This window comes from Diplotaxodon limnothrissa, linkage group LG2, assembly GCF_057381915.1.
Source record: "Diplotaxodon limnothrissa isolate DT_005_m linkage group LG2, D_limnothrissa_male_GT1.1, whole genome shotgun sequence".
Lineage (NCBI taxonomy): Eukaryota > Metazoa > Chordata > Actinopteri > Cichliformes > Cichlidae > Diplotaxodon > Diplotaxodon limnothrissa.
In genome coordinates this window covers 31,117,393-31,140,732 of record NC_140597.1, presented here as the reverse complement: position 1 = coordinate 31,140,732, position 23,340 = coordinate 31,117,393, and the positions used below count along the sequence as shown (strand labels likewise).

The 23,340-nt window shown below is 35.2% G+C and overlaps 1 protein-coding gene across 2 annotated transcripts in view; it reads left to right on the top strand.

Moving 5' to 3' along the window:
• LOC146638725 (pregnancy-specific beta-1-glycoprotein 4-like) overlaps positions 1 to 23,340 on the top strand; it is a 35,244-nt gene that overhangs the window by 89 nt on the left and 11,815 nt on the right. Inside the window, exons 1-3 of one of the 2 annotated variants that reach the window (XM_085362317.1) lie at positions 15,526 to 15,574; positions 16,577 to 16,894; positions 17,096 to 17,353. In XM_085362317.1, coding sequence (XP_085218443.1) covers positions 15,526 to 15,574; positions 16,577 to 16,894; positions 17,096 to 17,353 — 625 coding nt within the window. Of the gene's footprint in view, positions 1 to 1,801; positions 2,123 to 15,525; positions 15,575 to 16,576; positions 16,895 to 17,095; positions 17,354 to 23,340 lie in introns of those variants that run through there. The other variant, XM_085362326.1, reaches the window with a different exon arrangement.

Sequence of the window (23,340 nt, the reverse complement as noted above, 5' to 3'; positions counted from 1 at the left end):
AAATAGAATAACATGTTTTACAGCTATGGGATCCAGTAAAGTCAGTGAAAAAGTTTGACTTTTTTCTTATGGATGAAGAATCTCAAACACAGAAAAAAATCAACAATAGATCTGTTGAATATAATTACAATTACAGAATGCTTTAACTGTTTTTAAATTACACTGTTTGGTTCCTTGTAATAATAATATCAAATTCTGATATCAATTTCATGTGGATATGCACTTAAAGTAAATACAGTTATGGAAGAAGAAATGTTTAAATAATATATAACTAATTTTAATCACCTGAATTAGCTCCATCACAGTTTTATTAATAATCAAATATGATGGAAGATGTACCATTTTTAGAATTTTTATTTATTTAATCTATTTAGATTTTGGAAAAGCCCTCAGTTATCTACAATATAAATGTGTTTTAAATGCAGTTTTCAGACACTGTCTGTGTAATATCAGTGCAAACACTGTTTATTGGAATATATCATATTTTTTATTTTGGGTATCTACTACAACTGTGGTATATGTGAACAGATTTCACATTAACAACAACTTGTCATAATTATGGGGGCAAGTTAACTGAAACATCAAAGTGTCGGAACTGTTCATTTTTGTCACAGCAGGCATCTTTACATTTTGCAGAAAGACCACAACCATTTAAAATGGCTGTATTATGATGGAGTGCTTAGAGCCACATTATGAAAAAAATATTACTGATCATTGCAAGAATAATGTCCAAATTGTGAGATTAAAGTGGAAAACCATTTGCTCTTGCTCTTGACGAAGGCGGTCGCGGTCGCTGTTGCTTGTCATGTGTTTCTTTGGTGTATTTTTTCATGTGCTATGTGCAGAGGTGTTTTTTTTCTGTTCTCAAACTGATCTCCCTGTTGGAGCTCAGTCTGGGGGGAGTTATTTTTTTCTCCTTATCTTTCCTCATGTGGTGCATTTTCCATTGTTATACCTCTCTGACCTGTCTTCCCCATGTGATGTTTTGTGTAATGTATGTATGGTCGGAGGGTAAGATGGCGCCGCCATTGCGTGCAATAGGTCGGCAGCCTTATGAAATTTCCCCTTGTGGGACTAATAAAGGTATATCAAAATCTATTTCAAATCCAAATGAAGAGAGTACACTTGTTTTAAGACAAACCGCTAGACTAGCTATACTCACTGAGTTAGTGAAATCGTACCTTAGAATCGAGGAAGGAAATGATTCCTCTTTTATTTCATAAACACAGTGTGGTGATCAGTATAAGGACTTTGAAAAGATGGTGCAGAAAGTTGTATCTGATGGAAAAACAATCCAACTTGCTGGAGTTGGCTGGAAAGGAAATGGCTGGTAATGGACAGATGCAAGGCTATCGATGGTTACACCCTTGTGCAATAAAGAGGATGTATGCTATGTGATGTTATACGGCTGATTAGTTTGTTTCACTAATTCATCTACACCAGGCATTTTGTAGAGAGTCTTGCAACCGTAGCAACAACTATAATTGATCACCAATATATATATTTTCTTAATGTGGCTATAATACTCTGTTGTACTATCTGAAGTATCACAGTAGATGATTCAGTAGTAATGATAAGCCAGCATGTACAAGCTAAATTAAAATCATTTTACTGTTTGGACTTCCAGACAAAAATGTCAAAACGTGACACTAATTCTAAAATAGTGCTGCTAGCTGAGCCTTAACACAATGTGCTTCACTCACAGACCTGTGTAATGTTAATGTTAATCTGCATGCCAATAAATGCTTCTTCACATAGTGTGAACTGAGACAAATATTTATTAATGTTTCAAAATTTTCAGGTATGGGAACTTCCTGTGATGGCAGACAGGATGGAGCTCAGTGTTATGGAGCTTTGGGAGGAACTGTGGACATTCAACTGATGGACAGCACTGCAGAAATATCTAGATATGATCTGTCAAAGAATTCATCAAAAATACTAACTGTCAGAAATAATACGTTTTCTTCAAATAGCATAGAACATAGATATCTCTTTTTTCCCAGTAATGGAACATTTAGGATCAATGACCTCAGCAGGAATAACAGTGGTAATTATACCCTTCAAACCTTTCATTCAGATGGAAGATCATCAGGTGAGCGGACTCTACAGTTGTTTCTTCAAGGTAAGTTTTCCTTGTTGGAAAACGAAGCACGAATTAAAATTTTTATTTACTATGTATATAATATATGCCAATAAATTTCAGATACATGCATTTTGGACTTTCCCTGTTCTTAATTCGAGAATGTAATATATACTCTTGTTGTAATGAAACTATATACAATTTAATTGAATACAATTTGACTAAACAAAGCAAATAGGCAGAAACTTAAAATTATTACATCAAAATAAAAATTGTAGAGCATGATTAAAGGTCCTACAAGATACACACAAAGAAATGCTTGCAGACGATTTTATGCAAACAAAAAATGAATGCACACAGCATAATTGGTTTGAGTTTGAAACAAAAATTGGAATTCAGGTCAGACACATGGTTTAAATGAGTACTGTAAGGCTATTGTTGAATATAATAAAGACATTTATAAATACCTTTATGGGTGGAAAATAACAATTTTTTATATATATTTTTTAACATTGGATTAAAAATGATATTGATCAATTAATGAAAAAGCAGAATCTTGAATTACAAATACTAAATTATGCACTGATATTCTCATTTGTGGTTAGGGAACAGTGAATTTCAAAGACAGACAATTTTATGTAGTTGATACACTCTGAGAACAGATATGTTTAATACAACTCACAACTTGTTACATTTGAACATGTGCTTATTGGCCCAGAGACTATTCACTGTTCACACACATTTTGTGTGAATTTTTGAACCAAAAAAATTTCAGAAAAAAGCACATGAATAAAACGTATAAAGTTTTGGAGGAGATAGGTCTGTCAGGAAGACAATGCCCCAAAACATACAACCAAGGCAGCAAAGTAGTGGCTAAAGTAGAATGCTAAGGTCATGAAGTGGCCTAGTATCCAGACCTCACTACTATAAAATATCTGTGGAATGACAGGAAGCTTTCAGTTTCCAAGTGGCAGCCAACAAACCTAAAAGATTTAGAGAGTTTCTGTGAAGTGGAGTTGGCCAAAACCCCCTTGTGAGATGTTTGCAAACCTGGTGACCAACTGTAAGAAATGAATTACTGTTGTGCTTGCTGAGAAGGGTTTCTCCGCCAAGTACTAAGTCATGCTTTGCTTGAAGATCAAATACTTATGAATGACATTCGATCAATTTAAATCAAATTCTAACATGTAATGTGTTTTTTTCTGGATGATTGGTTCTCTCTTCATTATAATAAAACTACCATAAGAATTAGAGACTAATCGTGTCCTGCAGGTCTTGGGTCCGTAAGTGAGCAAACTTGCAAATTTAGCAGGTGATCAGAAAATTATTATCAATATCCTATGATAGTAACATAAGTCATTTGCGTGTGTTTCTCTCAGCTCCTGTGTCCTCTGTCCTGCTGGTTTCTGAGTGTCTGTCCCAGGGAGAGATGAGGGTGTCCTGCTCCTCTGAGGGAGGGGACAGTCCTCAGTACAGCTGGACTCTGGATGGACGCACACTGACAGATGCTGAACTCCTTTCTGTAAATAATGAGACTAACATCATGACTCTGAAACAGCATGTCTCAGGACGTCTGGTCTGCTCAGTCAGGAACAACGTCAGTGATGTCACCAAAGAAGAGATGATATCTACCTGTGGTGAGTGAGATTATTATAAACAAAAGGTAATATTCGGTTTGTATTGATTATGAACACTTTGTACAAATGTCATAACTCATCTAATTGTTTGCTGCATTTTTTCCCCATTGTTTGCACCTGGGACATTAACGTGAATGGCTCTTTTTTTCCACTGTATTTCCAAATACATTTGTAAAACCATCAAACAAAACAAACGAAAACAAAAAACGTGTTTACTGAGTTTTTTTGTTTTGTTTTTGTATGTCTTTCATTTTAGGAGTAGCAGCTTTGCCCCTGATCGGTGGTGTTCTCTCAGCACTGGTATTTCTCTTATTTGTGGGTGTAGCTGTCATCTGTGCTCAGAGGAAAAAACAGAACAAACTCTCTACAAAACAAAAAGGTACAAAACTTCCTTTAACTTACTTCAGTCTGACAAAAAATATTTTCCTTTATTTAATATTACCAAGAAAGTTGTGATTCTTTTTGATCTTTTTGATACCCGCTGTCTTTAACTGGGTTTAAATGGTTGGCAATGGCCAGATGCAAGGATAGCGATGGTTCCACCCTTGTGCAATAAAGCGCATGTTTGTTGTATCACAAGACTCATCTAAACGAGGTATTTTGTCGAGGGTATAGCAGCCGTGGCAATTGTTTTGAAACAAGAAATGTAATTTGCACATTTCGACTTCATTCTCAAAGTGACCAGTAATATATATGTGTGTCTAATTTATTTAACTCTTGTTAAGAAATCAAGTTTCATGAAACGTCAAACTATTGTTTTGATGACTCACTGACTTTATTTGCTCAATTTATTTTCTCTGCAGAGGCAGAGAAAGATGATGACCAGGAAGTCACGTATGCTGATGTCAGGGTTATGCTGCAGCAGCAGGGGAAGCAAGTAGAGCAAAGGGTGGAGGCAAAGCCAGAGGTGTACGGCCAAGTCAAGTTTTCAAAGCGACTTCGACACACTGAACCAACAGGAGTTGATTGTATCTATTCCACGAGCACAAAAGGTCCGTGTCAATATAGCTAAAGGTGATTTCCTATCAGAGGAATACAAAATATTAAAACTGATGAATATTTTGAGAAAATGCATCAAGTCTTAAGTTTCCTCTATGTTTAAATACTACCAGTGTCAGTGTTTTCTGCATTTTTATTCTGTTGAAGCTCTGAACAAATGTTATATGATTGCAATGGAGCAGTTTCTCTTTTCAATTTAACTTTGTTCATCATTTGTTTCACTTCCATGTTTTATTATCATTATTAATGTATACATCTTTATAATAATTAAACATTAAATATTTTAGTTGACTTGTTGGGTCATTACTTAAAAGAAATGTTACTGGGTGTGGAACATCTCAATAAACTAAGCAGGGCAGACAGTGATGACTATTTGTTTCAAGCCTATCAAGCCCAAGCCTTATTTATATTATATTTATAGCAAAGCAGACAGTAGGTGTGAAATAAAAATTCCAATAGTTTATTTATTCTTGAAGTAAATCAAATGATGAGACAAAGGAAAACAGATTTAAAAAAACAAACAAAAGAAAACCAACAAAAACAAAACAAACAAAGAAATTAGTAATATCATTGATGGTATGAAATATTAATTCATTAATGTCACAAATTTTTAAAAGGCCAAAATCCGAAACCTCCAATGCCAAAACCAGCAGCTCAACTTAACTTTAACAAAAAGGAAGTAGGGAGAGGCCACTTGGGGACACATAACCAGTTTTTGCCTCCATTTTTAGAGCTGGGGAAGAAAAAGTACTCAAAATAAAGTCAAGTATTTTACAGCCTTGTATTATTCAGACAGTTTCACTGCATGCCTCTTAGAGGTGTTAAGTTCCATTTCTGTTCTGTGATGCAGGAGTTGTTTTGTCTAACAGATGAGTTTTTGTCTGTTCCAGCTGTTATTTGTGTAATACTGTCTTAGTCTGTTTTTGTGTGTCCATGAAAATGTATGTAAGTCGGGTACATCCTTCTATATTTTATGAGGATTCTTCTTCTGTTAATGTATCACTCATAATGCTCAGTGAGCCTCATTAGGAGTAAGTTTGCTTCTATCAGTGCAGAATCTGCAGTTTTTAATTTTACTACATTCAAAATGACTGTTGACATTACTGAAACTTTCCACTCACTGATTATTATTAGCAGCACTGAATGTGTGCAACAAGCTGTGAAAATGATGTATTATAGCTGGTGTGGTTCTGTCACAGGAAATTTGCGCTCGTTTCATGGGTGTCTAACCAGCTGGGGTGCAGTATGGTGAGGTTTAGCAAGTTACAACAAAGAAGGCATGAACTTAATTCACTGAGCACTTTTTTACTTAACAGGATGGTTCAAAGAAAGAATAAAAAGAATAAAAAAAACATTAACAAAATAGACATTATGAAGAGATCTTTTTAAGTGAAACATTCTTTTGATAAATTAATCAAAATGTATTTCACTCAGTGTTTTCCCTTTCAGTCAGGAAACTTTCCCCTCTATTTCATTTTCTAAGTAACAATAAACTCAGTGAGGAAACCAAATCCAGTGGTATACAAATGTTTGGGCACCCCTGATAATTTTCAGGATTTTTCTTCATAAATCATTGTTTTTTTGGATCATTTAAATATATCATATAGCATACATGCATAATGATATTTGGGAAGTCAAACGTTTATAGGATTTATAGAAAGTGTGCAATAGTTACTTAAACCAAATTAGGCTGGTGCGTATATTTGGGCACCCATGACGTTTTATTGATTTGAATACCTTTAGTACTAATTATTGGAACACAAAATTTGTTTGGTAAACTCATTGACCCTTGACCTACATACACAGGTGAATCCACTTATAAGAAAGGGTATTTAAGGTGGCCAATTGCAAGTTTTTCTCCTCTTTGCATCTTCTCTGAGTAGCAGCCTTAAAACAACTCTCGAATGACCTGAAAACAAAGATTGTTCAACATCATAGTTTAGGGCAGGGTGGGCAACTCCAGGCCTCGAGGGCCAGTGTCCCTGCAGGTTTTAGATGTGTCCTTGAACCAACACAACTGATTTAAATGGCTAAATTAGCTCCTGCAGTTCTCCAGAGGCCTGGTAATGAACTAATCATGTGATTCAGATTTAGTTCCCAAATTTATGCACCAGCCTAATTTAGTTTAAGTAACTATTGCACACTTTCTGTAAATCCTAAAAACATCATTTCACTTCTCAAATATCACTGCGTTCGTCTGCTATATGATATATTTAAATGAAATTGCTCATCCAAACAGTGTTTTATGAAGGAAAATCATGAAAATTATCAGGGGTGCCCAAACTTTTGCATAACACTGTAAAATAGTTTATGCAGATAGTACACCTGTTTTAATTATAACTATCACGACTGCATGTTAATGAGTCTGGTTTTAACTGACTGATTTTTTTTTAACTAAAATTTCAAGACATAACAGAAAAAACTGCATGTGCGACTGCAGTTTTTATGTTGACCTTTTGTGAGTGTGTTTCACTTCCTTTATATAGTCTCTGGGTACAATAAAGATTTCTCCTTGTATGGTGAAACCAGGCGTGTCGTTAGGTCTGGCAGATCATTTCATGACACTGAGGCTCTCGGTGCTTCTAGAATGTTTCTTGATAGAAGTCACACATTGAGCTAAGGATTCACACACTTCTCATGTTGTTTCACATGTCTATTTTTCATGTAACTGAAACACAAACTTTTTTAAAAATATTTTTCTATATTAGCAAGAAAGAAATGGCAAGAAACAACCAGATATCTGTCACTATGAAAACACCATGCTTGTCTTGGTTAAACAATAGCATGGTCGCTATCCTTTTGTGTTCTCAGAATGTCTACACACATTACCATGCAAGGATAAATAAATATTGTTACAGGGGGACGCTCTTTGTTGCTCTGCAATTCAGTTCATGATTCCCAACAATCTTAGGTTATTCAGTTGATACAAAATCAAGAATTTAAGTACATCAGCGCTGAAGCCTGGTGATATGGCTGTGAACATGTGATTCAGGGACACAGGATCCATTAAAAAGCACTAGATTGTTTATTGACATGCATCTATTGCTGCATCCAGTAGCAAACTTTGGTGACTATTTAACTCCTATAATAACTCTCATAAATTAGGTCTGATAATGTCATATTATGCATTAGTAATTTGTTTTTCTGCAGTCCGATCTTTGTTGATGAGCTGAAATACAGTACGATATAAAGGTCTTGAACTATCCCTCATTTCTTTAGGTGGTTATACCAAAAAATTGACTTTTAAGTGCTTTAGAATTGTGCAAACTGTCTTTGCTTTCTCAGCGCATGTTTGCACATATTTCAACAAGTCACTGCACCTGTTTCTCATTATCCTAGCAATATATGAAGACATTAGGAATGGCTAAGGAGCTTTATACATTAATTCAACCAGGACAGTGCAAAGTTAAAAAAATAAAAATAAAAAAGCTAAATGAAAAGGGTCAGCAGTATGAAGTTAGGTCATGCTTGAGATGTCAGGGGCTTTTCTTTCATTAAAAAAAAAAAAACAACAGACTTGTGTAAAATCGACTAAAACATTAGCCTTTTGAGTTTAGGTCTAATTTACAACAGTGAACAATGATAGCCCACTGTTCACTGATATAAATAAGAGTTGTCATTTTTAACGTAAAAAAATCTATATATTTAAAGGTTGTTCCCTTACTAGTGTGTAATTCTATTTTCCTTTTCTCAAAGCAAACATTAAAAAAAAGGAGTAGAGACCTGTCAGGTGTTTTTAGCTTTCATGAGCTACTTTTACAATCACAAATTGTAGCTTAATTGTATGTTGAGCATTTTTTTTTTTAGATTGGAGTAAAATTCCTGTAACAGTAGTAGGTGTAATGTTTCCCTCTGTTGGTTCATTGAGGTTCTGCAGTCACACTCATTCAAAGTGAACAGTCTCATAACTGACATAAGCCTTAAATAAAACAACAACAAAACAAACAAACAAAATCAGGTGTTTTTGCCTTTATTGGAGAGTAGAAAGGCAAGCAGGGAGTGTGCAGAGGACACTCAGCAAAGGGTGAGGGTTTGTTTTATAGTTACCTCCTCACCCCTGTGAGCTAAACTGGTGCCCTAGACAACAGTAACAAGAGTCGCATCTGACTTCCTGCCAATATGCTAAAGAAATGTAACTGCACACTTAAAGACATGCAGATGTGATTGTAGTGTGATCTTTTTTAAAAATGCCAGCTCTTGTTTTCTCAACCATGAAGATCATTTCCCTCTCTTCATGTCAGTCCAAATGGGTGTCTCAGAAATCTCCAATTCTTGTAAGTTTAAAGAAGAAGTAATGTGTCAACTGCTTTTACCCCATTTCAAACAATACACCGAATATAACAATGCTCTTTTTGGTCAGAGTTTTCACACATCCTCCTGTGAGGCTGCTCACTAACAGGATGCTGTTGGAGGCTGTTGCTGACGGTGTCAACACACACTGAACAGTGAGAAGGCAAAGATATATTTTTAATAAGAATGCATTTAAGTTAGGGCGAGCATGACCAGTGAGCTTGGTTACCGACACATGCTTATCAGATTTGGTATTGCATAAAGAAAAAGTGATGACGGGTGTACTCTCTAGTTGTGCAGTCACCTGTGCTCCAAAGGAAAAAACTAAATGATGAACCCAAAATCCAACATGTTTTACTTGTATTTATTTCTCTCATTTAATTTATTTTCAACAATTACAGATGTAGATATAGTCAGGCTTTAAAACTTAATCACCAAAATATTTAATTTAATTGTTACATTTTTCATAATTAAACAGCCAAAATTAAACAAAGTTTCATGGCCAATGAGGCAGGCTCAACTCAAACATACGTCTCAAAGTAAAAGTTCAGTGTGTTTATTCACAATGAAGTCGATAATGTTAAACACAGTGCAAAAAGGGGAAATCCTGCTCCAGGGAGGAAGGGAAAGGAATACAAGCATCCAATAATCCAAATACATGTTTGTTTGTTTGTTTGTGTGTTTGTTTGTTTTTAAATAAAATGGACGTTTCTTTCTAAACGAACACAACAGCTCATAGCCCTTTACTTCAAAAACATGGATTAATCAACTGCAGACACTACACTCTGGAAAAAAGAGAAAAAGACAGCAGGTATATAGTGGAAGCCTGGTTGTCCCAGGTTTACACTGCAACTTGAAAGCAGCTTACATTTGTGGATCTGTGGGAAGCTGGCAGCATTAAATGTTACTCAAAACCCCCACTGGGCATGCAATGTGATGTGCATCTCAAGCTATTTGTCCACACAAATTTAACGTTTTTTTTAACCAAGAGCAATGTTAATTATTTGTACACACAGAAAGGTTTTTGATAGGTGAGCTGAACTTAATAAAATAATGAGTAGTTATCCAGGTTTTAATGTACGCATTTGTAAAATAGTTTCACTTGTGGTCAAATTGCTTCATATTTGAGTGTGGATTCAAACACATGCACGTGACTCCTCAAAAGTTACACACAAATCATAGCACACATTTATGAAGCTTATTTTATGCAGGTGGATCATATCATACACATGTGTAACCCTTTAAAGACACATTTCTCTCCATAGTTTCCAGCATTATGGGGAACATTAAGTCATTTCTGTTAACTGTTGCCTTCAAATGCCTGTTTGTTCTAACCCAGTTTCTTCTCAGTTCTCCTAGTTACTTCCCCGTACTTCTACAGAAACCTTGCCAATCTGGACAACTGCTGCTTGCAAAAACATTTATCTCTATTTTCTGTTCTGACACCAATTCTCTGTAAACTGTCACAAGAAGGACTTCTCCCCCAACTCTCTGATAATTGCCAGGTGCCTACACACTACCTCCAATACATTTGTAAAGCTTAGTTTACGCTTGAGGATTATGTCATACAGATTTGGAATCCTTTTGAGACATATTTGCCTTCGTTGCATCCAGGATAAGTCCCACCTGAGCACAGCCAACAACAACAAGAGACAGACAGAAGGCCAACCTGGTGAAGTCAGCCAGGGAGGACTGAGGGACTATGACAGGGTTGTTACATTTTACATTTTAATGATCATGAAACTGATCTTGTGGCAGGCAATGGTGCTAGTTTCAGTCATCATGTAGCTGTAGTGTTTACAGCTGAGAATGAGCAATGAAACATTTCTCCCACTGAATGCAGGGCTGTATTCAGATTCTGGTATGAATGAATATTGGCAACAACAGTCATGAAAACCACTATTCACCCTATAAACTACAATCCTTAAAATGGTGATGTTAACTCTGATGGTCATCGTCAAAATAGGGACCCTTTTGGGTCCCCTTGGATTTTTGATTCTCAATATATCAGTCATTTTAAAGACTAGTTGCATGAAACTTGGCTAGGAGTTGCATTTTAGCATTATTTTTAAAATTCATTGATCCCCTCTATGGTGTTGTGTATAGTAAAGGAGATTCACATAAGTGTTACCATCTGTGGTCCTCGTACCATTTTGGGTCCCATTGACTCCCATTATAATCACATATTTTCGATATACTGTAATCCTGACATGTGATAATTTTTTTCTCGTGAATACCTAATGGATCTAAGCCTCAGGCTTCAAAATAAAGGAAAAATATGTTTCGGATCCAATGAGCACAATATTAGGTACAGCACCACCATAGACATTTTCAGTGGTTTTGAATGCAGGACATGGTTATCTTATTATGCAAAATACATGACAATAAAACAGCTGACCACCATAAAATAGTCTCGATGTAGTGGAACTGATATAAGAGAGTGGTGTGAATGTGATTGAGAATATATTTATAATATATATTACGGGTTTCCCCCCCCCCCCCCCACCCCCAAAATAAATAAATAAAAAATAAACAGGGGTCTTTATGACAATAAAGCTATAAAAACATAAAAAATATTTACAAATTTATGAAAAACTTTATATCTGTGGTTAGGTCTGAAGTTGTTTAAAAGATCTGATGTGAAAAAAAATGAAAAAACAATTCATAAAATTCATTGCTATATCACCTTTTGGATGGGGACCATTTTGGGTCCCGAGGGATACCAATGGAAGTATATTGCAAAAACTCTTATTGCTCCAAAAATAATAATGCATCCAAATCAATTCTATTCTGAATTCTTTACCTATCCAAGGCTCTAATAACCTCATGCCAAGTAGTTCCATTTGCAACTCATTTTTTGAAAATATTGCATATTATGGTTTTTTACCCCCCAAAATAAAAAATAAACAGGGGTCTTTATGACAATAAAGCCATAAAAACCTAAAAAATATGAAAAAAATTATGAAAAACTTTATATCAGTGGATAGGTCTGAAGTTGTTTAAAAGATCTGGTGTGAAAAAAACTGGAAAAAAAATTCATAAAATCCATTGCTATATCACCTTTTGGATGGGGACCATTTTGGGTCCCGAGGACCATAAAAGGGTGTAAATTTGAAAAACTCTTATTGCTCCAAAAATAATAATGCATCCAAATCAATTCTATTCTGAATTCTTTACCTATCCAAGGCTCTAATAACCTCATGCCAAGTAGTTCCATTTGCAACTCATTTTTTGAAAATATTGCATATTATGGTTTTTTACCCCCCAAAGAAAATAAACAGGGGTCTTTATGACAATAAAGCCATAAAAACATAAAAAATATTGAGAAAATTATGAAAAACTTTATATCAGTGGATAGGTCTGAAGTTGTTTAAAAGATCTGGTGTGAAAAAAACTGGAAAAAAAATTCATAAAATCCATTGCTATATCACCTTTTGGATGGGGACCATTTTGGGTCCCGAGGACCATAAAAGGGTGTAAATTTGAAAAACTCTTATTGCTCCAAAAATAATAATGCATCCAAATCAATTCTATTCTGAATTCTTTACCTATCCAAGGCTCTAATAACCTCATGCCAAGTAGTTCCATTTGCAACTCATTTTTTGAAAATATTGCATATTATGGTTTTTTACCCCCCAAAGAAAATAAACAGGGGTCTTTATGACAATAAAGCCATAAAAACATAAAAAATATTGAGAAAATTATGAAAAACTTTATATCAGTGGATAGGTCTGAAGTTGTTTAAAAGATCTGGTGTGAAAAAAACTGGAAAAAAAATTCATAAAATCCATTGCTATATCACCTTTTGGATGGGGACCATTTTGGGTCCCGAGGACCATAAAAGGGTGTAAATTTGAAAAACTCTTATTGCTCCAAAAATAATAATGCATCCAAATCAATTCTATTCTGAATTCTTTACCTATCCAAGGCTCTAATAACCTCATGCCAAGTAGTTCCATTTGCAACTCATTTTTTGAAAATATTGCATATTATGGTTTTTTACCCCCCAAAATAAAAAATAAACAGGGGTCTTTATGACAATAACGCCATAAAAACCTAAAAAAATGTAAAAGAAAATTATGAAAAACTTTATATCAGTGGATAGGTCTGAAGTTGTTTAAAAGATCTGATGTGAAAAAAAATGAAAAATTAATTCATATATGATATTGCTATATCACCTTTTGGATGGGGACCCCTTTGGGTCCCAAGGGATACCAATGGATGTATACTGTAAAAACTCTTATTGCTCCAAAAATAATAATGCAGCCAAATCAATTCTGTTATGAATTCTTTACCTATCCAAGGCTCTAATAACCTCATGCCAAGTAGTTCCATTTGCAACTCATTTTTTAAAAATATTGCATATTATGGTTTTTTACCCCCCAAAAAACAGGGGTTTTTATGACAATAAAGCCATAAAAACCTAAAAAATATGAAAAAAATTATGAAAAACTTTATATCAGTGGATAGGTCTGAAGTTGTTTAAAAGATCTGATGTGAAAAAAAATGAAAAAAAAATTCATAAAATCCATTGCTATATCACCTTTTGGATGGGGACCATTTTGGGTCCCGAGGACCATAAAAGGGTGTAAATTTGAAAAACTCTTATTGCTCCAAAAATAATAAAGTATCCAAATCAATTCTGTTATGAATTTTTTACCTATCCAAGGCTCTAATAACCTCATGCCAAGTAGTTCCATTTGCAACTCATTTTTTAAAAATATTGCATATTATGATTTTTTACCCCCCAAAAAACAGGGGTTTTTATGACAATAAAGCCATAAAAACCTAAAAAATATGAAAAAAATTATGAAAAACTTTATATCAGTGGATAGGTCTGAAGTTGTTTAAAAGATCTGATGTGAAAAAAAATGAAAAAAAAATTCATAAAATCCATTGCTATATCACCTTTTGGATGGGGACCATTTTGGGTCCCGAGGACCATAAAAGGGTGTAAATTTGAAAAACTCTTATTGCTCCAAAAATAATAAAGTATCCAAATCAATTCTGTTATGAATTTTTTACCTATCCAAGGCTCTAATAACCTCATGCCAAGTAGTTCCATTTGCAACTCATTTTTTAAAAATATTGCATATTATGGTTTTTTACCCCCCAAAAAACAGGGGTTTTTATGACAATAAAGCCATAAAAACCTAAAAAATATGAAAAAAATTATGAAAAACTTTATATCAGTGGATAGGTCTGAAGTTGTTTAAAAGATCTGATGTGAAAAAAAATGAAAAAAAAATTCATAAAATCCATTGCTATATCACCTTTTGGATGGGGACCATTTTGGGTCCCGAGGACCATAAAAGGGTGTAAATTTGAAAAACTCTTATTGCTCCAAAAATAATAAAGTATCCAAATCAATTCTGTTATGAATTTTTTACCTATCCAAGGCTCTAATAACCTCATGCCAAGTAGTTCCATTTGCAACTCATTTTTTAAAAATATTGCATATTATGGTTTTTTACCCCCCAAAAAACAGGGGTTTTTATGACAATAAAGCCATAAAAACCTAAAAAATATGAAAAAAATTATGAAAAACTTTATATCAGTGGATAGGTCTGAAGTTGTTTAAAAGATCTGATGTGAAAAAAAATGAAAAAAAAATTCATAAAATTCATTGCTATATCACCTTTTGGATGGGGACCATTTTGGGTCCCGAGGACCATAAAAGGGTGTAAATTTGAAAAACTCTTATTGCTCCAAAAATAATAATGTATCCAAATCAATTCTGTTATGAATTTTTTACCTATCCAAGGCTCTAATAACCTCATGCCAAGTAGTTCCATTTGCAACTCATTTTTTAAAAATATTGCATATTATGGTTTTTTACCCCCCAAAAAACAGGGGTTTTTATGACAATAAAGCCATAAAAACCTAAAAAATGAAAAAAAAATTATGAAAAACTTTATATCAGTGGATAGGTCTGAAGTTGTTTAAAAGATCTGATGTGAAAAAAAATGAAAAAAAATTCATAAAATCCATTGCTATATCACCTTTTGGATGGGGACCATTTTGGGTCCCGGCGACCGTGAAAGGGTGTAAATTTTGACGGCTATCCAAGGGTTAATTTTTAAAAATGGTTTAAGGTGTTTCTGCTTCCACTGTGGATGTAAATGCATTTACCTGCATGAGGAACATAAACTACATGTAAGTCACTAAAATATGAACTTTAAATGAGACTTTTGTTGAATTGGATTAAGCCAGTGGCTGAATGTAATAGACACTATGTGATGGGATAGTGGTAGTTGGTTGCAGATCTAAAAATAGTCCAGTGACAATGTAAATAATGACTGAAAAAGCCTGTGGAAGCTCTATGAGCTTCCTTTTATTTATGCCAAATAAGGTATATGTTGCTTTCACTTCCTTTTTTAGATTTACACATATGCAGTGAGAACACAATTTCCAAGGAGCCATTTATGACCAATAAGTATTGGAGATATGTGCATGCCATTTAATAAAGCACTCTGACAACTTCCAACTATGTCAACACACATTGAACAGTGAGGAGACATGGAAGCTGTGCTTGGCTTGATGGTGATTCTACTGGGAGTGCCTCATGGTGAGCTGATCAAGGTTTTTTTTTTAAATATAAATAATTATTAATAATATGTTACATATAAGCAATGTGTTTTGAACCAATACCATTTTTTAAAATAAGGGATGTTAAAGCAGCTCTACTAATACTTGAAAAAAGAGATTTGTGCTTTTATTTGTTTTAAAAAATCAGGTTATATTCTTTTTGGCAAAATCTACAGTTTGTAACCCTTTGAGAAGAGCTTTAGTTTCTTTATGGACATGTCTCTAATTTTAGTAGCAGTGGCCCTGAATTGGATAAATTGAAGAAAATGGATGAACAGGCATTAGGTTAATTGGTGACACTACTTTATCTGCAGTGTAAATTTGAGCAATAATTGCATAGGTGGAAGGAAATGGATGGATGGATAGTAGCAGTGGTAAGATAAACATAATAATGAGATTTTAAAAATTTAAGACTGTTCTTTGTTTCTGCTTCTTTCTTCTTTTTGTTGTTTCTGTTAAATGTTACTTTGTTCATATAAGCACTTTATGTTATTGTGCCATTTTTGTATCTATTTGTATTTTTTCATGAAAATATTAGCATTTCAACTGACCTACTGAACTCTCTATAACTATCTGTAGGTGAAAAGAGTCTGAAAAGTTCTTCTATAGACATGGTATCCATGTTTTAGTTTTAATTGCCCAACAAATTTTATGGTGTTCGCTTTGGCCAAAACTGTGGAGGATCTGTTTAACTGTTTATCTTGGTTATTAACATGATTGCACTCTTGGAAACATTACTGTGGTGATTACTTGCACCTTGGAAAACTACTTCTGCAAAGTAGTCTGAGATTATATATTTATGGCAGTAGTACAATGCTCATCATTTTATACACACTCAATCAAAATAATGGATTATTCAAATATGCAGTTTGGTATTATGTTTCAATGTGGTAGTTCAGAAATATTTGTAACACGTACAACTATTTTACAGAAACTAACGAATTACAAATGTTTTTCTTTATTAATGTTTCAAAAGTTCCAGGTGTGGAAACTCACTGTGATGGCAGACAGGATGGAGCTCAGTGTTACGGAGCTTTGGGAGGAACCGTGGACATCCAGCTGATGGACAACACCTCAGAAATATCTAGATACAAAGTGTTAAATAATTCATTAAAAATACTAGATGTGAGAAAGAATAAGATTATTTCTAATACCATAGAACATAGATATCTTTTCCCCAGTAATGGAACATTTAGGATCAATAACCTGAGTAGGTCAGACAGTGGTAATTATACCCTTCAAACCTTTGATTCAGATGGAAGATCATCAGGCGAGCGGACTTTACAGTTGTTTATTCAAGGTAAATGCTTCCCTGTTGGGAAATTAAGCCATTAAAAGGTCTGAATTTAACCTTGTTTTGGTCATCTAAATATCTCACAAATCTCACATTTTAGATATTTGTGTTTCATGCTTTATACTTGGTTTTCATTAGAGACTACAACGAATGACAAAGATCCTGATTTTTTTTTAAAATAAAGATCATCTGTGTGTTTTTCCTCAGCTCCTGTGTCCTCTGTCCTGCTGGTCTCTAAGTGTCTGTCCCAGGGAGAGATGAGGGTGTCCTGCTTCTCTGAGGGAGGGGACAGTCCTCAGTACAGCTGGACTTTGGATGGACGCACACTGACAGATGCTGAGCTCCTTTCTGGAGATAATGAGACTAACATCATGACTCTGAAACAGCACGTCTCAGGAACTCTGGTCTGCTCAGTCAGGAACAACGTCAGTAATGTCTCCAAAGAAAAGAAGATATCTACTTGTGGTGAGTGATAGTAGGCGATAATCACAACTTTGACAATTAATGTCACTTTTTATAATGGTCATGAATTATCTCTTTTGCTCATAGGGTTCATTTTTATTAACTGCACCACAGTCAATGGGACAATGATATCGGGGTGGGTGCATAAAGCCAGTAACACCCTGTGTGTTGAACCAGCACAGATTTTTAAGGGTAAGGAGAACGGAGCTGCCATAAGTGATGACATATGGTGTATTAGAAATTGAAAACTAACTACATCCACTGGTGTCATTTTCTTATTTATCCCCATTTAATTTTTTCATAAAATCGTGTTTTCTGACTCAAATAACAGCTCTTTTTTAAAAATTTATGAAACAGGAAATTTGCCACTAATTGGTGTTCTCACGACGCTCATCATTTTCTTACTTGTGGGTATAGCAGTCATCTGTGCTCAGCGGAAAAAGAAAAACAGCAAACATAAAAAACAAAAAGGTACAAAACTTCATCTTTTTCCTCACTCACAATGCTCAGATTGCTTTTTTCTCTTTTTATAAAAATAAATAATTATTGGAAATTTTTAAATGAAACTTTTTTGATGACTTAGCAAGATATGCCAGTTAGATACGTGGATAGTGTTTAACCAGCTACCTTTATCACAGAAGACAGATCTGCCCTACCATAAAGTCTAAAGCTTGCTAATGAACCCATTTCAAAAGTCATATTTTGTGTGAATCATTTTACATTATTTCCAGTCTTTGTGATAAAACTAACCAACTTTTTCTGCCGGCCCACCGCTCTACTTGCTATTCCTCAGAGGAAGAAGATGACCAGGAAGAAATCTTTGCTGATATCAGGGTTGTGAAACGGCAGGCGAAACAACTGGAGAGAAGAGCTGAACTAGAGTTTGGCAAAGTCAAGTATTCAAAGCGTCCTCGGCAGACGGAACCAACAGGAAATGCTTGTTTGTATGGCAACGTCCATAAAGCCATGTAATTTAAGTGGTCAGTGCTTATACACAGACTGCACAGCTGAAAGCTGATCAGTGAGGAGCTGCTGTCAAGATGTCTAACTATTTTTCGTTAAATGTGATTTCCCATCAGAAAAATAGACTATCAAAGGTGATACTTACTGATATAAATACTTACTGATATTTACTTTCATTGCACTTCCAATATCTTGATTTAGTATGTTGCACAAATACTGTGAGTGTTTTCTGCATATATTCTGTGGAAGCTCTCATAGAACATTGTTATTTAGGTTATTGAGGGGAGGATCTAATCGTTAATCCAAGATGGCGCCAGTGTGCTCGGCAGGCTGGGCCCTCTACTGTTTGGAGTATCAGATCTCCTACCACTGTTATGCTGACAACATTCAAATCCATTTCCAATTGTCTGATGACCTGCCAGCTTCATTGAATCGTTTGTCTGACAGCTTGAGAGAGTTCCCAGTGGCTGTCAGCCAATTCTCTCATTTTAAATGAGAAGAAAACTGAGATTATGGTGTTTGATAGTCACACTCCACAAGATCAGCTAGCTGCCTGATTTGGTCCCTTTGCTTGCTTTTTAACGATACTGTAAGTAATCTAGGTGTTTTCCTGGATAGTTCATTTAAACTGGATAAACAGGTTTCCTTTGTGGTTAAATCTGGCTTCTTCCAATTGCGCCAAATTTCCAAGGTCAAACTTCTAATACCGTACAAAGATCTTGAAAAACTTATACATGCCTTTGTGACCTCCAGATTAGATTATTGTAACTCTCTCTACTCTGCACTCCAGCTCGCTCACCTCCAATGGTTACAGCTTGTTCAGAATGCTGCAGCTCGTCTTCTAACCGGAACTAGAAAGTTTGCCTCCATTACTCCTGTGCTCTCTGACTTACATTGGCTGCCTATTAAATTTTGTATTGATTATAAAGTTCTGCTGCTTACTTTCAAATGCCTAAACAACCTTGCGCCCGACTATCTCACCAACCTCCTCAGTCTTTATACTCCCAGCTGTTCTTTGTTATCATCTGGTCAGTGACTACGGGTGATTGTGCCATTGCCTCTGTAGCGCCAAACCTCTGGAATAGTCTTCCTGCTACCATTCATGTTTCTGAGTCCATTCAATTCTTTAAAGCACACTTGAAAACTTACCTATTCAACCTGGCTTTTCCAACTTGCTAATTCTCACCGCTCACTAACTGCTGTATCGTTACTCATTTCTCGGGATTATCATGAATTCTCCCTACCCCTACTTACTAATGCCTTTGTTTGTTTCTCTATTTTACCTTGTTTTAATGACTTACTGTTTAGTGTAATCATTTTACTGTTTATTCCTTACTGTGAAGCACTTTGGTGTACCCCCTGAATTTAAACTTGCTATATAAATAAAATTGTATTGTATTGTATTGTATTGTATTTTTCTCTTTCCATTTGAATTTGACTTGTTTTTGACTTGGTAGAAGTTGGACCAGATCATCCAACTCAATTCAGTTTTATTTATATAGCACCAAATTACAACATGTTGCCTCAAGGAGCTTTATATCATTTGGTAAAGACCCTACAATAATACGAAGAATCCTTAAAACACAAATAAAGTAAAAAGGCTGAACATTTGGATGTTTATAAGACATCCAGATATCAACAATTCACCTTTAGTTGGCAAGTGTCCTCATTAAAAACACTGATGTTCAAATTACATAAAGGACAGGTGTGTGAGTCACTTTTTCATCTAAACATGTTTCAAATTGCTGCAAGTTGGATTTTACTTGGATTTGGCCACTGATATTAGTAAACAGAGGGACACTTCCAGGCTTTTTCAGCCTCAGAACAGGGGGATTGTTAACCTGCTGGTCCGCTGTTGTGCACTTTTTATAAGATGGTTGTTATCACAAAATACATCAGAAATTTGTTTAGCTCATCTTGAAAGTTGTAACATTAGTGGTGATTGAGCTATATCACTTCAGTCTACCATGAGATGGCTGGCCATTTAAAGAAAAAAACCCTCATTATTATTCATTATTAGTCATCATTATCACAATTACCTGGGTTTACGTACGTCTTAGAAAAAGAAGGTTGTTCACAAACTCGTGTTTTTTTTTTTCTCTGTTCCTGTTATGACACCAAGCTCAATTTTTCACACTACACTCCTCTTGTTTGTGCTCCTCTCATGTTGCCCTGCACTTATACCTTAACGGTTTATTTTGCTTTACTTGTTTTGCATTGGTTTATTCCTGCAACCATTTTTATCCCATTATTTTCCTTAAAGTGGTGTACTTGCACATTTTTAATAAGGACCACACTAGATATGTCAATAACTTCAATCTACAATCATCACCCTGTGAAATAGGAAAGGAAACTTCCCATAAACAGGAAGGGAAAATTCATGCTTCTTCTTTTTGACAAAGCTAAAATTTGTGTTTACCTTGGGTGTGTGTGTGTTTGTTTCCCCGGTAAAGCAACAGAAACAGTGCACCAACAATAGAAGGTCACAGGAAGTGCTGGTTATGATTTACTGCATAGAAAGGATAAAATGGTCACAGGCAGTAATCCTACTTTTATTTCAGAGTTCCGTTTTTAAATTCTGGCTGAACTCAATTCAATGCAATAAAATTGTATTAATCCTGGTTCCAGGTCCAAGGTTGGCCCTGAAGGAAATTGGGTGTGTGTGTGTGTGTTCCGTGTTCAGCTGAGAGAAAGTGTCCCTTCACCCAGTTAGGCAAAAGTCAACAATCTTTGGTCGACGTGGGGTGGCCTTAAGGGAGGGGGAAAGAGAGTCAGAACAACAATCTTGTTATCTAAGGGAGAATTTTGTTATTTCTGCCAGTTTTTGCCTTGAGCAACCAGCTGGCGCCAGGGGGGCCGCATGAGTTGAGGATGGTAGTTGTTTTGGTTAGTGCGAACAAACTGCATCCAATTTTACAGTTGGTCTAATCTCCATTACTAGTCACCAGGTCTCTCAATTCCCATTGCAGAGCCATTAGCTTCTCCAAGATTTTGCCCATATGCATTCAATAAACAGTCTGAACTGTGTTTTAGTCCATTATAGTATGAAATAAATAAGATGGACCATATTATTATTTAATTATTTTTCTTTGGTGGTTTCTAAGTACAGGTCATCTTCCACTTCCATTACCTATGGTGTGCCACGTGGTTCTGTATTGGGACCTTTATTGTTTCTAATATATCTACTTCCTCTTCAGCATACTTTGACCCCTTTAAGGACATTTGCTATCACTGCTATGCAAATGACATACAGTTATACATTTCTTTTAAGCCCCAAGATGTTTCTAAGCTGTAGATTCTAAATCAGTGCTTAGACTCCATTAAAGGTTGGATGGCTGACAACTTCCTTCAACTTAATGAAGGAAAAACTAAAGTCCTTGAATGTGCTCCTGACAGATTTGCACCTAAGACAATGAAAGCTCTTGGTCCCCTTTTGACATTTGTGAAATTGTCTATCAGCAACCTAGAGGTAAACTTTTAACTTGGCTCTCACTTTGGATGTTCATGTCAAATTTCTGCTTCGGTTTTGCTTTTATCATCTAAGAAACATTGTTAAATTAAGCCCTATTGTATCTCACACCAAGCTGGAGATTGTTACACATGCATTCATTTCATCACGTTTAGACCATAGTAATTCACTGTTTATATGTCTATGCAAAAACTCCCTTGAGTGTCTGCAGGTTGTTCAAAACACAGCACACACAGCATACAAGACGGAGAACTAAGGGAGACAGGGGAAAACTTCACCCTGAGAAACCCTTTGCCACTGTGGCCCCCAGACTGTGGAACGCTCTCCCTCTGAGCTTAAGATCTGTGGACTCAGTAGTCTTTTTTAAAAAAATAACTAAAAACTCATCTTTTTAGAATTGCTTTTGGTTAACTTTCTATCTGTCTTTGTTTTATGCCTTGGTATTTCTGTGTGAAGCATTTTGTGATCTTTTGTCTTGAAAGGTGCTATATAAATACAATTTTACTTTACTTTACTCAAAGTCCTAACAAGAATATTATTTGCGGTTATTTTTAATACTTGAATATAAGCATAGCCATAGAAAATATGTAACTATCCATTTTAAACTAGTTGAAACCTCACAATTTTACACAATTATATACTCATGTATTTGTCTCATATGATTCTAATTACAGATGTAGGCCTTTCAGTATCATTATTTTAATCAGTAATGACATGAAACATTTGACAGAATTAAAGTAGGAAGTTTAATTGAGTTTTTTCTTGTTCTGTATTTAAAACATTTCAGTTAACTGTCCTTCTGATGTCCTCCACAAATTAATTTTTTTAAGCCTTTGCTGCCATTTTGATAAACAGTTGTTCAAGAAAAGGTAAGAAGTGAACAGATAAGTATGAAAAGGTGTGACGTTTCCCTCTACTGGTTTACAGATGCGTTACTGTTGCTTATGATAACGTCTGTATTGAGTGAAGTTCATTATTATTAGTTAAATATAAAACATACATTTCACCCCCACATTTCTTCTTATAATTATGAGTTCAGTGTGTTCTTTGAGTCTAACAAGAGTGAAAAACTTCATGAACTTCATAAAACTAAACATGATGCCTTCCACCCAAGAATGAGCTTTGTTTTCCACTCCAATCGCTCATCTCTGTACCCCTGTGATTTCAAAACAGCCATATATTAAAAAAAAACATCAACAACAAAAAAAAACCCCTTTCTGTACATTAAAATCATTCGGCACCGCAGACTGTTGGGAAGAGCTACCCACTGTTGCTGTGGATTTGATGCTTTAGAGGTGACCCTTACAGACTGGTTGGCTATCCCAAGGTAGGTGGTTTGTAGTGCATAGAGTTAGCTATTTAAAGCAACAGTGAGTGTTTTCACCACGGATAGCCATGTAGATTGTTCTAGATCTGATGTAGATCTGCGTGATTTGGCACGATGGATAGCTACACCAATGCATCCATGTACTTCAGCACCATAGACAGCTACACCATGGGTTTTAGTGCTATGGACAGCTACCCTAGTGTGTCTGTGTGAGTAGAAGGTACAGATATA